Source organism: Copidosoma floridanum, unplaced genomic scaffold (genome assembly GCF_036245765.1).
Source record: "Copidosoma floridanum isolate Cflo_tuat_1 unplaced genomic scaffold, Cflo_Japanese_pri ptg000032l, whole genome shotgun sequence".
Lineage (NCBI taxonomy): Eukaryota > Metazoa > Arthropoda > Insecta > Hymenoptera > Encyrtidae > Copidosoma > Copidosoma floridanum.
Genome location: NW_028321909.1, coordinates 7648860 through 7673954, shown reverse-complemented (window position 1 = coordinate 7673954; position 25095 = coordinate 7648860). Strand labels below are relative to the sequence as shown.

Genomic DNA, 25095 nt, shown 5'->3' with positions numbered 1-25095 from the left:
CGTACAAAAAAAAGTAGTCAGTTTATTGTACAACCATTTAAATTCAGCAATTTCAATAGACCCACCCAAAATTGTTCTCAAAAACAACGAGAACAGATATTAAACTAATTGTTTACAAATTGCGATACACTCGGCATTCGCATAAATACCTCTAGCTGTACAACATTATAAAATCATGCAATCTATAAATTCCTCTCTATCGCATGACTTAGAAATATTCGTTTGAATACAAATATCCATCATTGTTTCTCTGGCTCTTTTCTCTTCTCTTTAGGCGTCAACGATTCAACCTCTGGCTTTTTTTGATCAGTCTTGGTAGCTGGGACAACAACAGTAGAAGCAACAGCGGCAATGTTAGTACCAGGAATAATAACAATGCTCTGCGGCTTGTCCGCGTCTCTTGACCACGAGCAGCTTCTGCTTCTCGCCGACTTGGGCAGTGACCACGAGCGACTGCGCGACTTCCGCTTTTTCGGCGACGTGCTGCGCGACTTTGCCCTCGTCACCCGGACTTGAGACTCAGCCCTACTCCTCTCTTGAACGCTTCGCTTTCTCGGCTTCTTGCGAGGTGATGTTGATCGAGCTCGTGATCTGTTGCTGCCGTTTCTTGTTCTCGAGCGTGAGAACGATCTCGATCGTGTACGTCGTGTCGAGTGAGAACGTCGCCTTGAGCGAGATCTTGATTTTTTTCTAGGATTCGAAAGCTTATCTTTCCTCGATTTTGACCTGCTGCGGCTCCTGCTGCGTTGCCTGCGAGTCTTGGATCTCGACCGCGACCTCCCCCTTGATCTTGGTATCGACCTTCTGGGACTCCTGGATCGTGAACGCGATCGCGAGCGGCTCCTGTCAGAGCCACTACCGGGAAGAAAAGCGTGATAGTCTTGGCCCACGAGACTTGCAAAATATTTGTAGTATTGTTCGTTTAGTTCTTGAGGATCGTACTGAGGAAAAGATGCCCCAGGGGCGTTGCGCCAGCGGCCGCGACCCCGGTTGCCTCGACGACCGCCCCTCGGAAAACCACGTACCGGAGGATAAAGCAGAGGTACAGCTGAATTGTAGTACCAAGCAGCCTGGGGTGGCAATCTCGGGTATACTTCTTTACCTTAAGGAGGATCAATGTATGAGCACCTGGTGTGAAAATATATGTTTATTTTAATAAGTCAAAGTATGATACCTTTGTTGAAATCAAGACCTTTGCTGGTGGAACTTTTATTTTTCTTTTCCTCTGTACCAGAGTCATCGGATTTATCTGACAATTTCTAAAAATGAGGAAATAAAATTGGCGACTGTATCCTATAAAAACGTAATTATTTGAGCATTATTGAAAACTCACTTTTTTCTTTCTCTCTTTTTTCTTTTTTTTAACTTTTGCTTTGTCTTTTTTGACTTTCTTTTTCGAATCATTTACACTTCCTTTGGAAGCATCATCTGTTTTTACCTCCGCTTTTCCATCTTTTTTTTCATCTTTTACTTTGATATTTATTTCATTCTTCTCTACCTTAATCTGTAAGGTAAAATCGACATGATGAAATTTTGATTAGATCAATCCGTTAAATCAATAAAAAGCTTACCCTTATTTTTTCAAACAACGCATCCAATAATCTTATACTCTCCAACTGTCTTTGAGCTTTGACAAGTTTTCTCTCTTCTCTGGCAATTTTCATTGAAACTTTATCCTCTTCTTGTTTGCGATAAACTGTCAATGCTTTCCGTTTCCGTTTTTCCTCTCTATTTCGACGTCTGGATTCTTTTTCTTTCTCATCTTTTTCTTCCTTTTTTCTGTAAAAAGAATAAAATTAAAAATTTTCAGATAAAAACATGGCTCAATGATTAAAGTAAACAAACGTACTTTAATTCTTCTTTTCTCTTAGCTTCAGCTTCTTCTTTTCTGCGCAATTTTTCAGCTGCCAAGTTATCTTGTGCTACGAGCCGTTTTCTTTCAAACTCTCTATGCGATACAGAATTGTCACTCATGTGTTTCGTTTTGTCGAAATCAACCTAAATCATTATTTGAGGGTTTTTTTTTTTTATTATATGGAAGAAAACACGCAACCAATACACAAATATAACCGTCTTTTTACCTTTATGGCAGCTATCAAGTGCTTTTCCTTCTCCTTTTTCAGTAGCTTCATTCCCCTGAGCACATCCATACATTTGACAAAATCCATGTACTCATTATATTGGACAAAGGCATCAAAAAAGATGCCATCGGCATAACTAAACTTTTGTATGGTTGTATTCAGCCTCATCCTGGATCTGTACGGATCCGCAGCCGGCACGTCTACTCGTTTGACATTGCCCCATCTCTTGAAAATTTTAGCTATAAGGGATTCGCTTGGAGTTTTACCGCCATCATCGCTAAACCATTTGACAGGAAGACCAGATATGTGTATTGTGTCAGGGCGCTCGCCTGCTTTCAGCTCGTTCATGTGCTTGGCATCGCGGAAGTACGAATCCCAGGAGTGTCTTGTCGGAAAGCCATCCTTTGCCTCGGCAGCTTTTACCTGTGCACAAGAGAAAAATTAACGTTTTTTTTTTTTTTTTTTTTTTTTCTTTCTGCAAAGCTAATAAGTGTAATTCTTAACGTTACATACTTTTAATACGGTTGGAAAGCCTGCCAGATTCAAGCGCTGCGCATCGAGTCTTGCCAGCACTTGCTGAAGTCTTGATTTGTCGCCCAGGTCGGCCTCGAATCTGATGAATTCGAGGCTGCTCTTGACAACCTTTATCGAGGCAAATTCGTCGGGCCTGATCAGCAAACGCAGCTTCTCTTGCACCTCCCATGTTGATATAGTTTTTCCTGTTTATAGTGTAGTAATGCTACTCTGTAAAATCTTTGTGCCTACCGGATTGAACATTTAATTTTCAAAGTCAAGACTGCGTTGCAATCTTTCATTAGCGATTCGATTTTTTAGAAACAAATCTTCAAGTGATGAGTATAGCAACGTAATCCAGATTTTGCCAGCCTCCATCTCCAGTAAAGACTTTAGTCATGGGTTTTTACGATAGCTACTAAATGGAAATATATGCATCAATTTTTAAATATATAGTGTGCTACTTGAATGTGCTCAAGTGGGCACGCTATAAAAATAAAATCATCATTAGTCATTTCAATTTAGTGATAAATGTTGTATTTATATCGAAAGGAAAAAAAAAATTTAAGATAAAATTGATAAACATGTAGTAACAAACGCCATGAGCTACTTTAGAAGGCATTGCGTTAGGAAGCATCTGGAGTCCGGTTTACCTGGAGTCTTCAGTTGCGGCAGACTAATCGACACATTGATCCTGGCTACAGGCTTAAGGTAGATACCACAAGCTGCATAGAATGGCACCGTGTCGCTGAGATCCCTACAGCTCCGAAACCCATTAACAACCTCTCCACTGGGAGTTGTTTCACCTACCTTGCTTTTTGCGTTTATATCACTCATCATCGCATGTTAATACTATTGTTGTTATACAGTGCTAGCTCTCTCTCTCTGTTTCCGTGAACCTAACTGTATTGTAACACCAATTTTTTTTTTTTTTTTTTTTTTTTTTTTACCCTCGACGTGAAAACACGTCCTTGTCAAAAGAGACCTGGGAGCAATTTAATTTGAAACAAAGGAAAAAAAAAGAAAAATAAACAAAAATACAGTGGCGAGAAATCGCAGTAGAGAAGTTGTTAAGTGCTGATTGTTGGGGTTAGGGTTCTGAACGGGGCGGCCTCCGTCATCGCCTTGGCCTCTATTTGTCGTTCTTGTGGCCGAGATGGATCTTACTTCTACTTGGATCTTGGATCCTCTTGTTTTTGACGAAGAATTCAAAGATAAAGCGGAGACTTTTCAGTGAAGTAAAACGTCAGTAAGTATGTTGACGATGGACCAGGGATGGCCGTGTCATTTATTACGTGTCGCAAATTGAATTTACGACACGTCAAAAATGTAATAAATGACACCAACCTGGACCATAATTTTTGACGTTACTGGGGTTTACGACACATCAAAAATAGCCATCCGTCGATCAGCAGTGTGCCGAGATCGTGCTGAGAACTCGCGCACACTTGTGCGCAGCCGGCCTCTGATTGGCCGAGCGACTGCGCGTCGTTTGAACGCACAAAACTCAAAGACACAGCGCTCAAAGCCCGAACACATGAAACCCAAATGCCTAATCCCCAACGACCCAGTGCGCTTACTTGGCCGCACTTTTATTTTTTTTTTTAATAAAAACAATCTCAAGCGGCTAATCCCCAACGACCCAGTGCGCTTACTTGGCCGCACTTTTATTTTATTTATTAATTACCAATATCCCAAGCGGCTAATCCCCAACGACCCAGTGCGCTTACTTGGCCGCACTTTCATTTTGACAAACCGGATCATAATTTGTTAAAGCTTCAGTTAGTTTTGCTCCAAATTCATCATCCAAAACTGTTTCTATAACTCCTTCTTTAAAAGTATATTGATCCTCACGCCCTTTCAATTGGTTTGTTCTAATTATTTCTCTCATAGCATAAATATTTTGTAAACACCTTCTATATGCATCTCTTTTACTGCACCAACGTGTAGTTCCAGGCAGGACCATTTTACGGCATCCTAAATTTATCAATTGTGATTGTAAATTTTCACTTTTAAAGTCTTTGATGACTTGAGATACTGCTTCATCAAAATCAATATTAGTCATTGACTGAAAAAGCAAATTCCCAGAGTGACTATTGCAAGTTAAATGCCAGATGTTTAGTCTTCTTCCCATGTTTATCATGTTCGAAGCATTATCAGTGATTACAACTTGGATTTTAATGTTAAATTGATTCAAAGCAATGTTAACACAGTCATTTACAACTTCACTGAGTTCTTCTCCTGTTTCTCTAAACTCGCTGAAATTGTATGGATTCAATGCTCTGACAAAATTGATGAAAAACTCAGATTCCACGCTTATAAAAGAAATATTGCAGGCAAAAAAGTACGCAGCAAGAGCTTCATCAATAAGTTTTTTCCTAATTATAATAATGTTTTTATAAATTATGTTTATAAAGTTATGTGCTTATCATATAAACGATAAACAATTTTTTGTAATTTAAAATAAAAGTACGGGAAAATTTTTTTTTACCTCTCAGCGTCCATTTTCTAACTCGAAATATAAAATTAAATCATTACAAGAATTGGGTGTATTCCAATATTAAAACGTAACTGCAGTGTATTAATAAAATTCGAACCATAAAAGTTTGATGAAAAATAGATGTTTTCATGTATGAGAAACTAAAAATAATTTACGATTTACTAGCTAAATATAGGTTATTGATCTAGGTACCTACTTTATTTTACACTTAGTATGAGCCCTCTCAAGAGTCTTAAGTCCCATAAGTCTGCAAGTGAGCTTATAGTTAAAGATGGATGAATCAATTGACGTTATCGGACTGGGTCCAGCAGTATTACCTGTTCAGCCGCATAATTAGTTGATTTATTTGATTAACGAATTGATCACATGATTGCCTTGCTTGTCTCGGTTCAGTGGGATTAGTTAATTGTTTGCTCGTTTGAATTTCGCGCGCTAATTATTTTGGTTCGAAAATTGGTGTCATATATGACGTATTATACAATTTACGACACGTACGACATTTTTATACATGTGACGTGTCGTAAATTCAATGTCGCACTATTTACCCATCCCTGCGATGGACGAGGCCAACGAAACGCTCTTCAGGAGTTTCAGGACCTACGGACGGCTATATCTCTCTCCTACTACCTTCTGTTAGTTTGATGTCTCTCTCTCGCAGTAGCTTTACACTGTTTACACAACACACATTAACACATATATATACGTACCATCGCTGTCACCCCCCCCCCGCGTCAAGTAGTAGTATAGTAATAATAATTAAGCTATCCACGGATGGCACGGATCCACCTTTTTAGTTGGAAGTTGGAATATATTTAAGTATTATTTTACATACCTTTCCATGGGAATGGACTAAATAAATTTATTTGTTCGATGTACTTCATTGACCATTTCACATCGTTAATTTTTACTGTCGAAAAAAAACTCATGCGTTTAAAAAATATTGAAATTTTTAAAATTATTAAGTATATGCTAGAATAAATAATAAATTCGTGCAAGGAATATTTAATAGGTTGAAAGGTTTTTTTTTTTTTTCTAAATTGTGCACGTACTTCGGCATTTTTTTGTGTAAAAACAGAATGTTATGAAAAACAATTTTTTTTTTTTTTTTTTTCATACTTCATTTTGTTGAAACAAGATTTTTATCTAACAATAAAAAAAAACCTTTTTTAAGAGGTGAAATTGTTTTTCAAAATTTATAGTGAATTCCATTGTTTTCACACTGGTTGAGGGGAACCATCTTTCATAAGTGCTGTATTGCAATGGGGCCTAAAAATATTTTGGTATAGTGATCAGCTGTTATCAACTTCTGAGTTTTTTAGGGCTAACTGAAACTCTATTTTCATGAGTGGGAGCTTATTAAAAAAATGTGTTTTAGAATATAATCGGGCACCTTCATTAATGCTCGACCATAAATTTTGATATCCCAATACACAATTGTTACGTTATCCACTAACGATGTTGCAATAAATAAAATAATTTAACTTGGAAATCTTTGTTTAAGTGAAAATTACAAATTTGAAGTAAACAATATTTTTAATAAACAAAAACATCTCAAACGTCTCTTGCATGTAAATTTAATACTTGCATTTTAAACTCATTTTATAAGTGTTACAAAAATATTGATGTGTCACATGAAAAATTTTAAACAGTGTAACTATCGACTTTAAATCTAATTTTGATATCTTGAGTATGTAGTAAAATAAATATTTAAAAAAATACACTTTCTTTACCGAAAAACTTTATCAGTTAGTGCTAAAAATAGTTCTCAGTTTACCGAACTGTTTGCAACTTTATATTCATGAGTGACCTTGTCAAATTTTTGTTGTCATCATTGACAGGTACGATCATGTTTTTTAAAACTTCATATTCGTCCTTAATCTCCTCTGGAACTGTTGTTTGGTAAGTCTTAGTACAATCATTAATCAGTTGATTTTTAACAAAATCAAAAATGTTGTAAGTTTTGTGATCAATAGTAAAATTAACGAAACTCTGAAAGAAATCAAGAATTTTAAAAAGTTGTATTAAAACGGCATAATAGACATTTAGTATTGTTGCCATTACTTTTAATATAGCGTTACTTGGGTCAATTTCAATGGCTTTTTTAAAAAAAATCACAGCATTCTTCAAGTCTTTTTTGTTGGAATAATACTGCATTGCAATGTGCAGATGAAATAACTGTTGGGTATGAGCTTCATGACCATACTTATCCATAACACTTGCTAAATGTTTTACAAGATCAAATGATTTTTGAATCTTTGCCCTACATATTCCATATTTGATTTCTGCTTTGTAATTACCAGTTTCAGCTGATTTCTGATAGTATAAAGTAGCCATCTAAAAAAATTGACCATAAAGTAAATATACAAGAATATGAGAATATATGAAGATTGGATATGATATAAGATAAATGACCTTGTAGTTATTTTGTTTCTCAAAATATATAGCTTTGTAATGAAGATACATAGTATTGTTCGAACATTCGTTTTGAACAAAATCCAAACACTCCTTGGCATGTTCAAAATCTCCAATTTTAATGAAAGTCAAAGAAAGTCTTAATTTAATGCCGACATTATTTGGATTGCTCTTGAATATCTCCAAGCACAGTTCCTTGGCTTTGTTCAAGTTTCTTTTTTCGCAATACATCTGAGCAACAAACGCACCGATGTACTGACTTTTCTCGGACAACTCATATGCTTTTAAGAAATTCTTTGTTTCCTCCACAGTTGGTCGAAAAGAAAGCTCATCTTTGCGTACCGCTCGCAGCTTTCTAGCCAGCAAAAAATGCCACAGTGGACAATCCGGACTATTGAGTATGGCACGTCTAAAGTAAGACACAGCAAATTCGTCCGGTGCGGCATTGTAGAAGACTGACCAAGACAGACCCTTGCAGCCATTGAGAGTGCCCACATTAATTTTCTCCCGCAGCTGAGTCAATTCAAGTTCAGGTACACTAATCAAAGCTTTTTGAGCTTCACTTGGGTTTCCTCTTGCTTTGAAGTAGTAGTACTTGGTTGCCCTGACAATGTGTACCAAAACCAATGCCGAGATCTTATTTTTACCCAACAGTCTGTAAATTACAAAGTTTATAATTAACTAATAGAATTTTTAAGGGCCACTAATTAAAGGTCAAATTTATAAATTTTAGCTAAAATTATGTTTTTGTTTTAAAATAACAGAAACAGAATTGCTGTTTAATCTTGAAGTGGTTGTCAACCATTATTTGTAATAACATCTTTCAACAAACTCTGAATGACTGAAATTTACTATAAGTACGACTTTCAGCTCATCGATGGGTTTGTAGAAAAACTTGTGTAAAATTTTTGTAGCATACAGTTTATTTTCGTAGTTCAATTAACTTATAAATTCTAAATTTGACTGGAATGTTATTCGTTGTTAAAGAGAAGTACCATAATTTATTTGATACAATTAAAAACAACTTTTTATTTTTCAAACATTCATTGACTCATACATGTATATGTATAATCAGTCATTTGAAAATAAAAGAGTTTATTATCAGACAAAACAAGAAACTCACTCTTGATCAATAGTCTTCAAGTGTTCGACAGCTTCGTGCATCTTTTCGTAAGCGCTCGCCAAGTCGTTTTTCAGAACGTACTCAAAAACAAGGGTTACCGGATAGATGACCGCTTTAACCGGCTGGTTTTGAGAATTGACAAACATCTCTCGACCCTTCCATTCCGACACTAGTTTTTCGTCCAAGCCCCAGGTGAATGGACATTCCAAGGACTTTCCGGTTTCATCCATTGTTTAAATACTTATGATGTACGTGTGTAAAGAAGACTGCAAAAACTTGTAAAACTTTTAAATTTTCGGTAAGTAGAACACGTATAGGGTGTTTTCCGCAATCGTCACCAGCAAGTAATTTAAGGTTGCGCTCTACGCTACCATCAGGTCGATAAGTCAACTACCTTGAATTAACTGGCGCTCTGTTCCGTAATCTGGCCAGTTAAAATAGCAGACGACAGTCAACAGCGATGAAATCTTAATACGTAACTTTACAGCCTCTGATTTTATCATTCTGGTAAAGAGAGCACGGTGTAAGATGTACGTGAAGTTATGTGTAGTAATTAAAGAAATTACTACTAAATAATGCCATATGGTCAATTTTTACTAAACCATATGAATGTCTCTATTTTTAGAGGTCGACTTTTGAGTAAAAAATGGATTGTAAACTTGCCGCAAACAGCACAAACCACCTCAACTTTTTATTATCTATCTGTAAAATTAGTTGCGGCTGGTTTGTAATTATTAAAGTGACTTTGCTGTAAATAGCAATAGTTATTTGGATCAGCGCCATCTAGCGGTCTTTATTTTTTGGCCAAAAGTGGCTCCTAAAATTCTCAATCAGAGCATTCAGGATTAGAGCCATTTAGTCAATTATAAACCAGCCGCAACTCATGATGAAGCTATAGAATGAAAAAATAACGATACGTGTGTTTTTGGCGGCAAGCTAACAATTTATCTTATGCTTGAAAATTTATCTTCAAAAGTATAAACACATAGGAGGTCGATTTTTTGATAGAAAATTGATTATTAACTTGCCGCCAAAAACACATGTATTCTTATTTTTTAATTTCATAGCTTCATCATAAGTTGCGGCTGGTTTATAATTGACTAAATGGCTCTAATCCTGAATGCTCTGATTGAGAATTTTAGGAGCCACTTTTGGCCAAAAAATAAAGACCGCTAGATGGCGCTGATCCAAACAACTATTGCTATTTACAGCAAAGTCACTTTGATAATTACAAACCAGCCGCAACTAATCTTGTAGATACATAATAAAAAGTTGACGTGGTTCGTGCTGTTTGCGGCAAGTTTACAATCTATTTTTTACCCAAAAGTCGACCTCCAAAAATGTAGATTTTTATATGGTTTAATAAAATCGACCAAATAGCATCACTTAGTAGTAATTACTTTAATTACTACACATAACTTCACGTACATCTTACACCGTGCTCTCTTTACCAGAATGATAAAATCAGAGGCTGCAGTAAAGTTTACAATATGTCTTTTACCTGTAAATGGACCCTGAAAAGTATAAATATTCCACTTATCTTATATGGCTCATAAAATCTACCATATTTACAAAATTAAAATACTTTAGACCTTTTATCATTAATTCGCGGAAGCACAGCCCTTTAACTTTCTAGTTTAAATAAACAGCTAACTTATATAATATGTACATACCAAGATTTGTGTTACAGAAATCTTGAACAATGATTAAATAGATACGTAAAGTAATAAGTCCAAAAGAGACAACTAAAGAAAAAAAGTTTAAAAAAGAAGTTCAGTTACACAGGAAGAGTCTCCTAAAAATGGAGCATTGGATCTCACTTAATTTAAATTACTTTACAATTTATCTTATACCTTAAAATCGACCTCCAAAACTATCATTATTCTACTTATCTTATATGGTTCATAAAATCGACAATATTTATAAAATTACAATACCTTAGACCTTTTACCATTAACTAATGAAAGAACAGCCCTTCAACTTTAGATTTCCAATAATCAGTTAACTTATGTAATATGTACATAACAAAATTTGTGTTACAGAAATCTTGAATAACGATCAAATATACACGTAAATTAATCAGTCGAAAAGAGACAACTGAAGAAAAAAGGTCTTAAAAAGAAGCAGCCACACGAAGAGTCTCCTAGGAATGGAGCATCGGATCTCACTAATTGAAAAATACATTTATTACAGAGAAGTAAGTTTTAAGTAATATAAATAAACAAAGAACCAAACCTTCTCTGATCAAGTGAGATCCAATGCTCCATTCTTATATGAGACTTTTCGTGTGACTGTGCTTCTTTTTCAGGGCTTTTTTCTTCGGTTGTCTCTTTAATGGACTGATTAATTTGTGCTTACATGAGTTATAATGGTAAAAGGTCAAGAGTATTGTAATTTTGTAAATATTGTCGATTTTATGAGCCATATAAGACATGTAGAATATTGATGTAGAAACTTGCCGCAAGTAGCATAAAAAATGTCAACTATTTATCGTCTATTTAAAAGATTATTTGCGGCTGGTTTATAACTAATAAAGTGACTTTACTGTAAGTAGCAATAATCATTTTGGATCAGCGCCATCTAGCGGTCTTAATTTTTTGGCCAAAAGTGGCTCCTAAAATTCTCAATCAAAGCATTCAGGATTAGAGCCATTAAGTCAATTATAAACCAGCCGCAACTTATGATGAAGCTATAAAATAAAAAAAATAACGATACGTGTGTTTTTGGCGGCAAGCTAACAATTCATCTTATGCTTGAAAATTTATCTTTAAAAGTACAAACACATAGGAGGTCAATTTTTTGGTAAAAAATAGATTGTTAGCTTGCCGCCAAAAACACACGTATCTCTATTTTTTTATTCTATAGCTTCATCATGAGTTGCGGCTGGTTTATAATTGACTAAATGGCTCTTATCCTGAATGCTCTGATTGAGAATTTTAGGAGCCACTTTTGGCCAAAAAATAAAGACCGCTAGATGGCGCTGATCCAAATAACTATTGCTATTTGCAGCAAAGTCACTTTGATAATTACAAACCAGCCGCAACTAATTTTATAGATAGAAGATAAAAAGTTAGCATTGTTTGTGGTATTTGCGGCAAATATACAATTTTTCTTTTATCTAAAAATCTCAAGTAGATAAAATAGAAACTGTCTGCTTCGCAACTTGTTGTGTGCGCGCTTTCGTGCACTCGTGTTTTTGAGCGCACTCATAATGGTCTTGTGCGACTGTGCGTGCTTATGCGTTTTTATGTACTTAGATGTCGAGACTGGGCTTATATAGAATATATATAGAGCACTCTACTCTTCTAACTCTTCTTACAAAGTACAATGTGTACAAGTACAAACATGTCATGACGTTCAAAAACATTGTATATATATATACTTCTCTGTCTGACATTCGAAAGGTGCGTTCGGCATTCCGTATATACGGCGGCGTATTCGAATTGTTAAGCGACTAGTAGCGCTGCCCTGAGGGTTCGATTTGGAACTATAAGTTTCCCCAAAGTATGCGTTCAAATCGTCGCGGTCGCAACGACCCACAAAACATTGAGGTGACAACCGACACTGTCTGTTTCGATGATAACATCTATAGTTATCTAAAAGATATCAATTAGTTATCTAGAGAACAGTTATCGAAAAATGATGTCTTGTAGTTGTCTTTTAACAGACGTCTACACGATAACTTTAGAAGGCAACTTAGTGTTATCTTTTTTACTGGTATCATTTTGAAGCGTTGTCAAAATGTTATCGAAAAAATTATTTTTAAAGTTATGTCCACGTTATCGAAAGAAAAGATGCCTTATAGTTGTCTCATAAAAGACGTCTATGTGATAACTTTTAAAGACAACTTAGAGTTATATTTTTTGACCGATATCTTTTTTAAGTGTTGTCAAAATGTTATCGAAAAAACAATTTTGGAGTTACCATATTTAATGTAGAAAATGATAACATTACGATAACTTACGATAAATAAAAATGATATCAATATTTTTATCTTATTCAGACATCATTATGATAAAGCCGGTGCCGCCGGTGCGATTGGTTGCGGTATATATATATATATAGGAGGTGCACGGTTCTTATATATTTTACGTGGATTATAACCTCCTTCTTTCTTGCATCAGCTGTCAAGCAGGCCACATCGGATCCCGTTCGCTTTTTTTCCAGCTCTCTTCGTCAGAGGCATCATCAAAAGGTTGTGTCATTTGTTTCAATAATCTATACTTAATCTTTTATTAATTTTTGTGCTCTCTGCTCTTCTTCTTTCAACTCAAAAGTGGAATTAGTAAATTTTGATAGAGACCTTCTATTAAATCAAAATTTGTCATCTCAATTTGCAAGTATTTGGTTTGTTTAAAAATTACCTAGTTCTAGTTTAAGCATTTATAACTAAAAAACATTGAATATTTTTCTTTAGGAAAACAAAATTTTAAGCCTGGGAGGAATAAGTTTATCTAATACTATATAAATAAGATTATGCCCACCATTATAACATAAACTGTGTCGTCAACTAACTTGGTACGGTTTTCATGGAACTCTTGCTGTAAAGGATCTCCATTTTTCATCGATAATCATAAGTATGTATTTTGATTCTGAAAACTTATGTATTTTTTAAAATTTATAGAGTAGAACATCTGACAGGCGGAAAAAAAGAGGAGTCAATCAACAGCCTATGTTGTAATTAATTTTCTAATTGTGCTCAAACCAGTGATTCTTAAGTATGACATAAGTAAAAAGTATTTTGTAATCGTAAAAAAACAATTATAAAAAATACACTTTTAAAAATATCTATTATAATGAAGGCATCGTGCAATTCAAAGAACTACAGATACCTTTGAATTTAATGAATTGATTGATTAATTTATAATTTAAAGGCCATTATTCAAATGAATTATAAATTTATTCAATTTAAAGGTATCTGTGGTTCTTTGAGTTGCGTAAATGCTACTTCTATTATTTAATACTATTTAAACGATACCCTCAAGATATCATTTAATTTACACAGCAGATATCTGTAAGATATCATTGAATTTAGCACCACAGATATCTAAAAGACATCCTTAATTCTTGCTCTAAAGACATCCATAAGAGATCAAAAACATTTAGTATGACAACAGCAGACGTCTAAATGTTATCAATTAGTTGTCATTAGCTGATGTTTGTTTGCTGACAACTGATAACAATACGATGTCTTATCGATAATAATTAGGCGTCAATTTGACATCTTGCCGATGTAGTTTTGATAACTTCGGTAGATATCAGCTGACGGTTCAATGATGTCGTATAGATGTCTTATTGTCACCCTAATGTTTTGTGGGGACGTAGAAAATGAGTTTTTCTATTTCCTTAACCGATTTAATGGATTATGTGGGTGAAGGTTTACGCAAATACGTGGAAGGTGAAAATATGGCCAACGCCAACCACATTTTTTACTGTACTATCGAGGCACAATCGTTCAAAGAAGTAAAATTAGTATGTTTGTGTTTGAAGTCCACTGAAATATGATTAAAAATAAAAACTCATCAGTACTACCGTGACGGTTTGAACGCATACTTTGGGGAAACATATAGTTCCAAATCGAACCCTCAGGGCGGCGCTACTAGTTGCTTACCACTTCGAATACGTGGCGGGAAGATACAAATAAGTGTACACCATGTGTGTAACAATTTTTTAAACATTTTTTTTTCAAGACCCATTTAGGTACCTAAGTATAAAGGCATTTTGATTGTGTTTGAGTCACTTACGGTAGTTACGGTGCTGAATCATCCTCATCATGTATATATATATATATATATAGCCAAAACTATAAATAGATTTACCTTACTTTTATTTTAATATGAGTTGCTGCTAATGCTGCTTTGCTGCTCGCTGCTCTCGGGTTGCTGATCAGAGCGCTCCGAACCGATGCGAATAGAACGAGAACCAGAAATAGAATATGACGCGGACCAAAAGTGACATACACACACGTTTTTGTGTGTTGAAAGTTGAAACACAACAAACGAAAAGAAAATGGCAACTTCTAGTTTGAATGGTGACCTTCAGTTATGCAACATGTAAGTCTAAAGTAGCATTTTTTGATAAAAAAACTCAAATAATTATTCATGACAAGGTCATTTTTGTAAGATGTAACTCATAACCTAAAAATAAGTTCGATTAAAACAATCTGTACAACACCACCAGCTGGTCACTTCAATGTCAAGTCATTGACACACATTTTTGTTTTTGTAACAACAGATGCAAAGAGAACGAACGGCGCTACGTTTGTCCCAAGTGTTTCATCGGCTATTGTTCGCTTGATTGTTATAAATCTCAAGCACACCTAGAATGTTCGGAATCTTTTTACAAACAATGTGTGGAAGATGAACTCCGTGTTGAGCATTCTGATTCGCAAGTGAAACAAAAAACTTTAGACATTCTACAAAGGATATACAACGAGGATAGAGAAAATGATGTTCTGCGAGAAATTTTGGTAGAAAATGGGGACGATGGCCAAGTGGAAGAACTTGACTCTGATGATGAAGCCGTGAGGTTTTTGTTATTTATTGCATTACAGGTTTGTTTGTGTTTTTACACATTGTATATTTCGTTTTTTTTTCTTTAGGAAAAGCCTTTAGAAAAACGTTTGGAAAACATCAACTTAGATGATGCAGATGAACTGTGGTCTGCACTTACTTTGAATGAAAAGCAAGAGTTTGAAGCTCTACTTAAGAGTGGAGAAGCTTCCAAGTTGCTGCCTACTTGGGAGCCATGGTGGTCTTATCGATCAGAGAAAAAGTTGGTCAAAGATTTGGATGAGAATAGCAAAGATCAAACTTATATTAATAACTGTCCTAAAATCTTGGATATTGAAGCACTAAAGACAGTCATTGTAAGTGTAACTTGTAAATTTTTATTGTAAGGATTTTTTAATTAATAAAATTTAATGGTCCTACAGAAGGCATCACCTTATATAAAGTACAGTATTATCAATACAGTGTATGCCTATGCTTACACTACACTACACCTAAATGGAGAACATCAGTTAACATCATTGGATGCAATTTTCATATTTTTACGAATTTGCGAAGCTCTACGAATAAACAGGATATTTAAGGATTGTCAATCTGCTATTGAGAATGCTCTCCTTGAAATAACTAATGTAACAAATTACTTTTGAATCATGTTCTTGTTTTAAACTAAGATTATAACATTACTCTTTAAGTATTTTCCTTTTTTTTTTAGTGTGAAGCTTTAGCAGCTGATCAAGATATGATCTTGCAAACGCAAAACGCTGGTGACTCAATTTTACGTGGACCAGAAGAAGAAAACAAATTATTTTACATTATTGCTGCCCTGTCTGACCTTCATGGGTTAATGCGAAAAGCTAAAAAGGAACTATCAACGCGGAAATCGAAATCAACAAGCGGAGATTTCAAAAGTAAATTTCAATCGAGTATTGATTTGGGAATGACAAAAATATCAAAAAAAAATTTATCGTTGTACATAAAAAAAATTGAATTTTTTATTGCTTGGTTGAAATCCCTGAGCAAAACGTATTGCTTTGAAGAGGAGACTAACGATGTACAAGTGTAAATACGAGTGTGATTAAAGTGATATATATATTTTTTTTATGAAATGTATTTTATGTATAAATACAAAGAAAAATGTTTTGAAATAAATTATTTACCTTTCAATCATTTATGTTTTTAAATTCAAATGCGAGTCATTAACAATAAATATCAAACAAGACAGTAAATTCAATTTATCGGAATGCATGTACGGTTGTTTTTAATATTTTGTAAGATTATTTTATTTACATTATTATTACATCATCTCACTTTTCGGCTACTTTTTTCCTTTCTGTTCATTGTGACTTTCGTTACAAATGGTAATAAGATATTGATAATTCACTAGGAGCAGTATATATACACACGCGTGTACATTCTAGCTGTAATCAGCTTCATCTTTTATTTCATTTTTTTAGAATTCATCGGTATAACACTTGCATGACAATTTATTCATAAGTGGTAAATTGATAAATAATTACATATATTTTCCTAATTACTGAAGCATCCAGTTTTTTAGATAAACACTTTTATAGCGAAAATAACAGAAAATAATTGAGATGACAATAATATCCATTATCACACATAATTACGTGTATTACAAATGAATTATCAAATAAAGTGACAATGGCCAGCTATCATTAAAAATGATAAAATGAAGATTGAAGTCATAGTAATGTGTTGAATATGGCGTGAAAGAGTTTGAAAATGATATTACTACTTCTTGAAGTCAACATCATAGGTCTGTTTGACTCAATAATCACAGCCATAGGGAACAATACTGTGGAATACAGAAATATGTAGATCTTAGTATGTGTGTTATGCATTAAAAGAAGTGTCAGTAATAATATCAATATTAAAGTGCGGCATCCCAGTTTGATTATTTAAAAAAAAAACATGCAAAAAATAAATTAAAGCAGATTAATTACCATAAATAAAGACCTTGTAAATAAAAATATTTTTAATTGTATTTACAACACGTGTTTAAATGTTTTAATCGAATAGATGTCGTGCAAATTTTTTAAAATAATCAAACTCACCCATAATCAGAAGGAATTAAAAATATGTACTCCTTAAGTGTATTAACGTATATTGTATCAACAATTTTTTTTTTTTTTTTTTTTAAATAACAAAAATGTGAACGTGTCTTTTTTTTATAATCAACTTTAAAATGACATTCAGGTATGTGCGTCCTACTGTCAATCTTAAACCTTTTTTAAGTTACTTCTTAAAATTTTCATTCTGCATGAGCTCAACTTATTCAATTTGCTCATTAATATCGTGCTTTACATTTTTGTTTGAACAAGAGCAGTTTTCACATTTCTTTGAGCAGTGGAAAGCTAAGGAAACATGTTAATTATTTAACGTTGCAAAATCGAGGCAAGACTGTGATACTTATTGCAAATCTTCGTAAATTAATTCAATAAAGTCTTTACGTGTTTCGTTACATGTATATAATATATATTTTCATTTTTAATGTGATATTCAACTGCAATTGCGTATACTGTAATTTATAAAATGATAAATTTTATTCATACAATAGATTTTTATGAAAGTCTTACTGTAAAACAATATTTATGATCATAAAACACATAAATTAATAATAGTTAGACTCGAGGGAGGCCCACATTAAATAAGTGATTTTAAAGATAAGTAAATAAAATCAGTTTAAAAATATTTTTAAGAAACTAATAAAATAATTTGTAAGGAGCATTTGATAGCTGATATTGACTTTGGATGTTATCAGATTCTAGCTGGTGTTTTCATTTTTCTTTTTTACAATCCAATATAAATATATACTGAAAAATACTGTGAAATTTTTTTAAGGAATTTCATAGAGTGTATAATAATAATAATAATAATAATACAAACAGACTTTCATAATTGATTTTTCAAATTAGTATCTGAAAATCTTACGTACTAGTCGAACCAGAAATCCTTGACTTTGCCGCTAATGCAGTGAATTTTTTTTCCTTACAAACATTCGCGTATAACATTTATTGCAGTAGTGTCGTGATCTAGTTTTCTAATTATTGTTACCGTCTTTGTAACTGTACAATAGTAGCTTTTTTCTGCTTAAATACATCGTTACTAAACGATGATTCTATAACAAGTCTTTGCGCTTCAAAGTAAAGCAATTTATGTACCGAATACAATTTTTAATAATAATTATCATCACACTTTTTTTCTTCTGATATTGCTGCTCAATATCAAAAAACAACGCTACGGTTTATTAGCTCGACTCTTAACTGAATTTTACGGATTTTTACAAATAAATTTACATAGAACGATTTATCAATGATAATGAACTGTTTGCCATCCGTGTAACAAAATAAAAAATAACCGATTTCATACCGATACCCGTTTATTGACTCAAGTTAATCAACGTTAATCATGACAGTTCTCATTTTACGAGGATCATAATTTTATTCTCATAATATCACTTTACATTTTAGATACAAATAATCCGTGTGGTTCGGGTTTTCGGAACCAAGAGAATTTTTTTTATTTTACGTGTAGGAAAATAATGAACTTCACGCTGGCTAGCATTTAATATCGAAAAGTCTTACCACGAAAAAATCTCCTTGAGCAATAAAAATTAATCAAAGCTTTACTCTGGGAGTTTATACGTTTTTATTATCATTGTTTTTTTTTTTTTTTTTTGGAACCCTCTTACTGTTTTCACGAAGTACATAAACCTCCCTTTCATCTCTATGTAATGTCCACTTGTGTAAGACAATGTCTTGGAAAATATATCGAATCGAATATAGCAACAACACTAGAGAGGTGATTATCGTATGTACATACACGTCATCGTCGTTGTCGTCGTCGTCATAGTCGTCGTCATTCGTTATTTATTTTTAATTCCTCAGTAAAACGGGCGTCGATGGCTTGTTCAATAGGAGACCTGCTCCCTGAAAGCTAGCTGTACTCGTATTGGTGTTACTGGCGACTGTAGTGTTGCTTGGATTCCTCTGTATTTGTTGTTGCGGAGAGACCGGACAAGGTGCATCGTCACCGCTGTCCACTGCCCTTAGCGCGTATTTGAAGAATTCATACCTTAAAAAGGAGTCAGAATGAAAATATTCGTTTTTTAAATATTTGTCACCTTAAAACCTTTATTTTCAACCGTAACACCTTCTTTCAAGTAATAATCTTTCATTTTTCGATAACTTCTTTCATTTTATTAGTACATTCTTTTAACTAAAACTCATGTGAATTGATGTGGAATCAATTTTATATTACTCCATTGTACATGTTAAATTTTTTTTTCAAGATTCAAGCTTAAAAGCTCAATGTCAATCATAATTAGATTAAAAAAAACTCATGCATTACAAAAAAAAATACAAATTATAGTGTACCCAGTTTAAAAAAATTAAAGTATGACAAACATAAGACTCACGTTGACCAACAAATGGCTGTTGCAGGCATTTGATAAACGATCCGAGCACTGAGACCCCGGTAGAAGCCAGGTAACCCGTAATACCTATACACCAATCTTATCGCGTCGTTTATACCTGAAGCGCGCACTTCGGCCGTCTGAGTATTAAGCAGCGTTTTGCAAACATCGAGGGGCATCGAGATTGTCGCCGCCACTGCTCCCGCCATCGCACCTAATCAAAAAACATGTACACCTTATGTTGCGAGAGTTTGCTGTACAAAGCATGAAAAAAAAAAAAAAAAAAAAACAAAAAAACAAAAAAAAAACAAAAAAAAAAACATACCTGAAACCATGTGTGCCGTGGGATTGTAGACGTGTTGTGGATTCGTTATCGACTGCACGAATTCGTAAGTGACAAAGTGAATGCTCTGGAAAGGTATGTTCATTAACAGTGTCGTTCGGTAACTCCGATAAAAGGCCGCTATGCCCTCCGTACCATAGACGTGTCTAATACAACCAAACACGGTTCTGTACGGTGTATTAGGTATCTGCATGCGCTGTTTGATCACTAAAAACGCAAAGACAAGAAATTGTATTTACCGAATAATGTATACGTTTCAACAAACACGACACTGACCTTCAGCTGGATTCATGACACCGTCGTGCAGGACCGTAGACACAACGCCAGCATAAGCGTACGTCAGGTGGTTGCTCGTTTTCTTGCTCATCATTTTTTCCTTGATAAATTCGTAGCAAGAAAAGTACAGGGCGTGAGCTGGACCGGCTCCGACGACCATGGCGCTTATACCGCGAAAGGGCCTCAGTATGCCCTCCTGGCGCATCATGTTGCCGATCTCGGCAATTATACCGCCACCTCCGCCTGGTCCTGGTGTCAGAATTTGCATTCTCGTCTGAAAGAAGAACGAAAGATGCGTGACTTTTAATGAGTACTTAAATATTTCGATCAAAGAACAATTAATACGTAATTGTTTTTATTTTTTCATTCATAATAGTTTTCATTGTAATGTTCTGCGAGTGACGAGTACGTTTCAACATGATACATTTACGGCGTTACATAATTTGTCGATACATGACTAGTGAATACTTGATTTGTATTGTCAACAAAGTATGTACTTATAAGTAAAGTATTGATTCTATAGTGCATTGCAAACATTAAACCTTACGGGAATTTCATAGAGTTTTTATACACTGCACAATGACGTTTTAGCGTGTTCTTTTTTTTTTTTTTTTTTTTTTTTTTTTTCTTACGAATCACCTGGGCTTGCGGTTGAAACGCGAGAGATACTGTGACTTGCATAAACTGATAACGACTAGCGCAAAATTCTGTTTTATAATTTTCCTTAATAGCTCCTCATCAAAACTAATATTATTATTTTATTTAAAGGCCTCTTAAAATATATAAAGAGTTTTAATTTTGATACGACTTTTAAATTGCATTGCAATAAAAAAAAGCAGTCACACTTTACTCAGAGGTAAAATATAAGAAAAAAAAGTTTGAAAACATTAATACTTAGCACTGTACTTCTTAAACAATATAGTTTGTCTCTATTTGGCATCATAATGAGCCTGATAACAAGGAGTTATGTAAGCAGGATTATGCTGAAACTTTTATTTGTATGTGTTTCATGGTGTCAAAAGCTTCATTGAGTCTACTTAGTTTAAATTTCTCTTATTTTAAGATGATTGAAATATGGAAGTTAAAAAAATACACAAATTACAAGTATTTTCAAAAAACAGTATATTGCAGGAAATGTGATGGTAAAAAAAAAAAATTTCGTTGCAACATTAATACATCTCATGTGTGAGTCACTTGTGTAGGAAATACGTCATTGTTTCAACACTTGTGCATTTACGGTAAATAATGATAAGTAGGCAAAGCGAAAATAATTAGAAAGAGATATAAAATAAATATTTTTTGCTTTTAAAGAGATAAGGTATCTATAAACTGATAAAATAGCTGCAATAAAAACATTAATGAAAAGTCATATAATTATATGGAGATAAATAATTGAAATTGAGACTATTGCAGTGAAAAAAAAAAAAATTTGAATACATGCTTCATTTCTACTTAATCCTATTTTACTCGTGAAATACGTTTGTTCCTGAAATTGACAGTATGTGTGTAAAATTAATGACCCAATGTCTTCATTTGATATTAGCAAGGTTTAGGAGTTGTACATGCAAAAATAGAATCTGCTGCATCAAGATTGAGGCATTACATAATAGCTTTGGGCTAACAACATATGCTGTTTGATAACGCGCTTTTTGTGATAAAAATTGACAATACAAAAGTCATAGCAGATTTTTCAAAGCATAGTGTCTAAAAATGTTAACTGTTTGTTAATAAATCTAATTGACCAAATAACAAATGTTTTAGGTTCATTCACCCCTAAAAATGTACAAGAAACTATTTTATTTAGTTACTGCTTTGAAATTAGTGCCACAGTTAGGTGTTTACTTTTTTATGTCGTTAAATCATTCATGACTTAGAAAGTAGAAAGTGGAAGATGTTACTTTGCGTTTTTGTTCAACAATCGCGTTTGCATAATGCTCAGTCATAGGTAACATTATGAATTTAAAACTCAGTCGAAAACAGCAATAGCAATAAAATTTGATAAAAGTTATTTTAAAAGTAGAGAATATATACTTAGTAACTTAATGAAAATAAAGTTTTTTTGACCCAATTTCATGTTGGCAAGAGTCACAGATGTGAGTTTCGCAAGTCTAACCTCAAATTTTTCAAACGAAGCGACGAATGGTTTTCAAATAAAATAAACTTAAACATGATAATAACAATCGCTTTGAACAAGGAATAAGAAAAAATAGCCTGAGAAATCTGTGCTCCTTTTTGTGATCCATAAAAAAAGGAAAGTAAATTGATTTTCAAGTTTTGCGAATTCTGAGAAGGCAACAAGGAAAATTTAATTCTCTTTAAAAGCCAAGGATATGCAATCTTTTGTAAGTATAGTCGTGATAAACTTGTATTATTTTATCTCTTAAAACTGGTTCATCTACAGGAGCCCACTTGCAAAATAATGCGCAACGTCGAACACGTAATGTTTGTGGCTGCATTTAGTCTCAAATTTTATGATTCACGAATTTAATGCAATCCTGCATAACAGTTGAATAACAGTGATGAAAGTATAAAATTGTTGCTAATACTTTTCATCAGATTGCATACATGCCAACATTACAAAAATCTTCACTCACATTTTGGTTAAATAAACATTTTTAGCTGTAGTCAAACTGTTAGATAACATTCTTATTTTTAAACTATGGACTACATACTGTTTTGGAAAGTTAGAGATAAAAATTAAAGAAAAACAGCTACAACTCAGGAACTGAAAATACCTTGACACTGTCAACAGAGTACATGATACAGTGCTCCATGACTCCAGCACAGGCACCTGCCATCATGTGTACACCCACTGACTGGGTCGGCAGGGTTTCATAGTCATCTGCATTCATTGTTGATCACCAGCGAGACCTTCAATATGTACTCTCTCTTATCTAGACACCTTGATACACCTGCAAATAGTAGTCCACGTTAAAAAAACGAAATCTTCACCCACAACCAATGTGTCTCTCTGGATAAATATGTATGTTTAAAAACCAGCGAGAGAGAGAGAGAGGAAAAGAAAAAATAGCACCAACTACAAACTCTGCAGCAAATAAGTAGTAAGTACTGTGATAACGTGTGCATTTATGCATTGTGTGTATGATATACCATCTACGTACCACTGAGAGTATTTTGATGAAAACAGTGTATAGAAAAAAAAAGAAAAAAAAAAAGTGAGTAGCCGGCAGTTCTTCTTCCTTATAATCTCTGCATGCACTAGCACACGCCTCGGCAAGCTGATGTACGGCACGGCACTACTGCAATTACGAGCTTTGAAATGTTCAACTGCAGATTGCATGCAGAACTGAATATAGGTAGGTACTAGTGGCACATACACACCACGCACACATGAGGAGAAGAGGAACATGTGACCATAAAATACATCACCTTCTATAGTAGCAAAACAACCAGCAGAAAATTTTTTTACGAAACGTGCTGCTATTTGACCTTTCCATTTACTTACTTCTTTCATATTTTTATTATTACACTTGTGCACTTTTAAAGATGTGCATGATTAAAAGTGCACCTTTCTTTACTTGATTATACATATAAATAATGCAAATACACTACAATACGATCAATAGAAAGCAGCAGTAGCCTAGTAGTAGAAGAAAAACTGTCGGTGCAAAAAAAATTTTAATTCAAACTTTAAAGAATATATATTTATTTATCTAATTTGAAAAAAAAGTTGGTTCTTTGCTGCTCAAAAACACATGCATTTGTTTTCCCGCAAGTCACACCGTGCAGGTCTTATCAAAATTAAGTGAAAACGTCAAGAGTCGAAACGAACAAACATTTACACGATAAGTACAGCAAAAGCAGAAGTTTCGAAGCGCACTTTCTCTTTTATACTGTTGATGTTTTTTTTGTTTTGTGTTAATAATTAATGTACACTTAACTTATAAAAAAAATACCGAATACGTTACGTCAGTGGGTAATATATAAAAGCACTACTGGCAGTATTTTTATGGTGTACATAATTGCCGTTGGGCACCCGGTGTTTTTCTAAAACGTCTAATATGTTTAGTACCTAAGTGCAGCAGATGCAGTCAATGCAGATAACCTTATGGTATATGGTATATGGTACCATGCTGTGTACAGACCATAGACATAAAGAAGATAGACTGCTCTGGGTAGTGGGCTTGTGGGTTGTGGGCTAGTGAGTAGTGACGAGGAGTAATCATAGAGGTATAAGATACTCTTTACCACTATGAAATATGACCAAAATATTTCGGATCTCCACGAATCATAAGGTTCCTCAATTTTGGTGAGAGTGGCGGCTGGTTAAAATTTTGACCACCCTTCAGCTTCAGCTCTTGGTCTATACGCATGATATTGATATGGGTACTATCATGATGTAAGAAGTAAGGTGTGGCGTTGCGCATCCATTCTGATTGACCAATCAGGAACGCTTCCATCGCGCCGCCATGTCTCTCTGCGAATTTCAAAAGCTTTTAAAATATAAATCATAATAACATCAAGAAACTCGTGAAACAATTTTTATTTTTTATTTCAATATTTTCATTCCAGTTGTTTCAGTGACCAAACGTACAATTCGTGAATATTCACACAGAAAAACTGACTAAATAGGTAATAAATTAATCAATTGACGTACATGTATATTCATACGTGTGTCTACATCTATATATATGTCTCACTTCGAGGTAGATAGATTTAAGTTTCAACTTTGGCCACTTCGTTTCATTATACGGGCTCTTCGGCGCTGTAGTGGTCACATCTCCCTCAAATATGGCGTCATGATGGAAGGCGCAGAACGGCACGAAAATGAGACCTCGGAACGCCACACCTTATATTCTTACGCATATATCGAGGGGGACTGGGGGAGATAGGGGGGGAATCTATCTCTCTCGCACACGATATCCCGAGTGACACTTCAATA

At 34.1% G+C, this 25095-nt stretch overlaps 4 protein-coding genes across 10 annotated transcripts; 1 reads left to right on the top strand and 3 right to left on the bottom strand.

The window, feature by feature from the left end:
* Positions 1-2: 2 nt before the first annotated feature.
* LOC106642067 (uncharacterized) lies at positions 3-3862 on the bottom strand. Its single transcript, XM_014356704.2, has 8 exons — positions 3248-3862; positions 2595-2800; positions 2082-2504; positions 1850-1998; positions 1572-1779; positions 1334-1504; positions 1175-1259; positions 3-1102 (listed from the first exon to the last, which is right to left on the bottom strand). The coding sequence occupies exons 1-8, from the start codon at positions 3432-3434 to the stop codon at positions 240-242; spliced, it is 2292 nt and encodes a 763-aa protein (XP_014212190.2). The 5' UTR covers positions 3435-3862; the 3' UTR covers positions 3-239.
* A 2821-nt stretch (positions 3863-6683) lies between these two features.
* Positions 6684-10603, bottom strand: LOC106642035 (uncharacterized). Of its 3 annotated transcripts, none has more exons than XM_089597280.1 (5): positions 10567-10603; positions 8630-8895; positions 7507-8161; positions 7156-7428; positions 6684-7083 (listed from the first exon to the last, which is right to left on the bottom strand). In XM_089597280.1, exons 2-5 carry the CDS (start codon positions 8857-8859, stop codon positions 6865-6867), a joined length of 1377 nt encoding a protein of 458 aa, XP_089453406.1. In that variant the 5' UTR covers positions 8860-8895; positions 10567-10603; the 3' UTR covers positions 6684-6864. The 3 variants fall into 3 exon arrangements, with proteins under 3 accessions (XP_089453406.1, XP_089453405.1, XP_089453404.1); XM_089597279.1 differs by lacking the exon at positions 10567-10603 and adding an exon at positions 9024-9071; XM_089597278.1 differs by lacking the exon at positions 10567-10603 and having other exon boundaries at positions 8630-9007.
* A 3884-nt stretch (positions 10604-14487) lies between these two features.
* LOC106642085 (zinc finger HIT domain-containing protein 2) lies at positions 14488-16216 on the top strand. Its single transcript, XM_014356723.2, has 5 exons — positions 14488-14682; positions 14864-15152; positions 15231-15497; positions 15564-15767; positions 15851-16216. Exons 1-5 carry the CDS (start codon positions 14639-14641, stop codon positions 16199-16201), a joined length of 1155 nt encoding a protein of 384 aa, XP_014212209.2. The 5' UTR covers positions 14488-14638; the 3' UTR covers positions 16202-16216.
* Positions 16217-17568: 1352 nt separating this feature from the next.
* On the bottom strand, positions 17569-24248 carry LOC106642072 (mitoferrin-1). Of its 5 annotated transcripts, none has more exons than XM_089597366.1 (6): positions 24226-24248; positions 22928-23104; positions 20193-20466; positions 19899-20123; positions 19577-19787; positions 17569-19233 (listed from the first exon to the last, which is right to left on the bottom strand). In XM_089597366.1, the coding sequence occupies exons 2-6, from the start codon at positions 23042-23044 to the stop codon at positions 19035-19037; spliced, it is 1026 nt and encodes a 341-aa protein (XP_089453492.1). In that variant the 5' UTR covers positions 23045-23104; positions 24226-24248; the 3' UTR covers positions 17569-19034. The 5 variants fall into 5 exon arrangements, with proteins under 5 accessions (XP_089453492.1, XP_089453490.1, XP_089453491.1 ...); XM_089597364.1 differs by lacking the exon at positions 24226-24248 and adding an exon at positions 24110-24202; XM_089597365.1 differs by lacking the exon at positions 24226-24248 and adding an exon at positions 24122-24202.
* Positions 24249-25095: the final 847 nt, after the last annotated feature.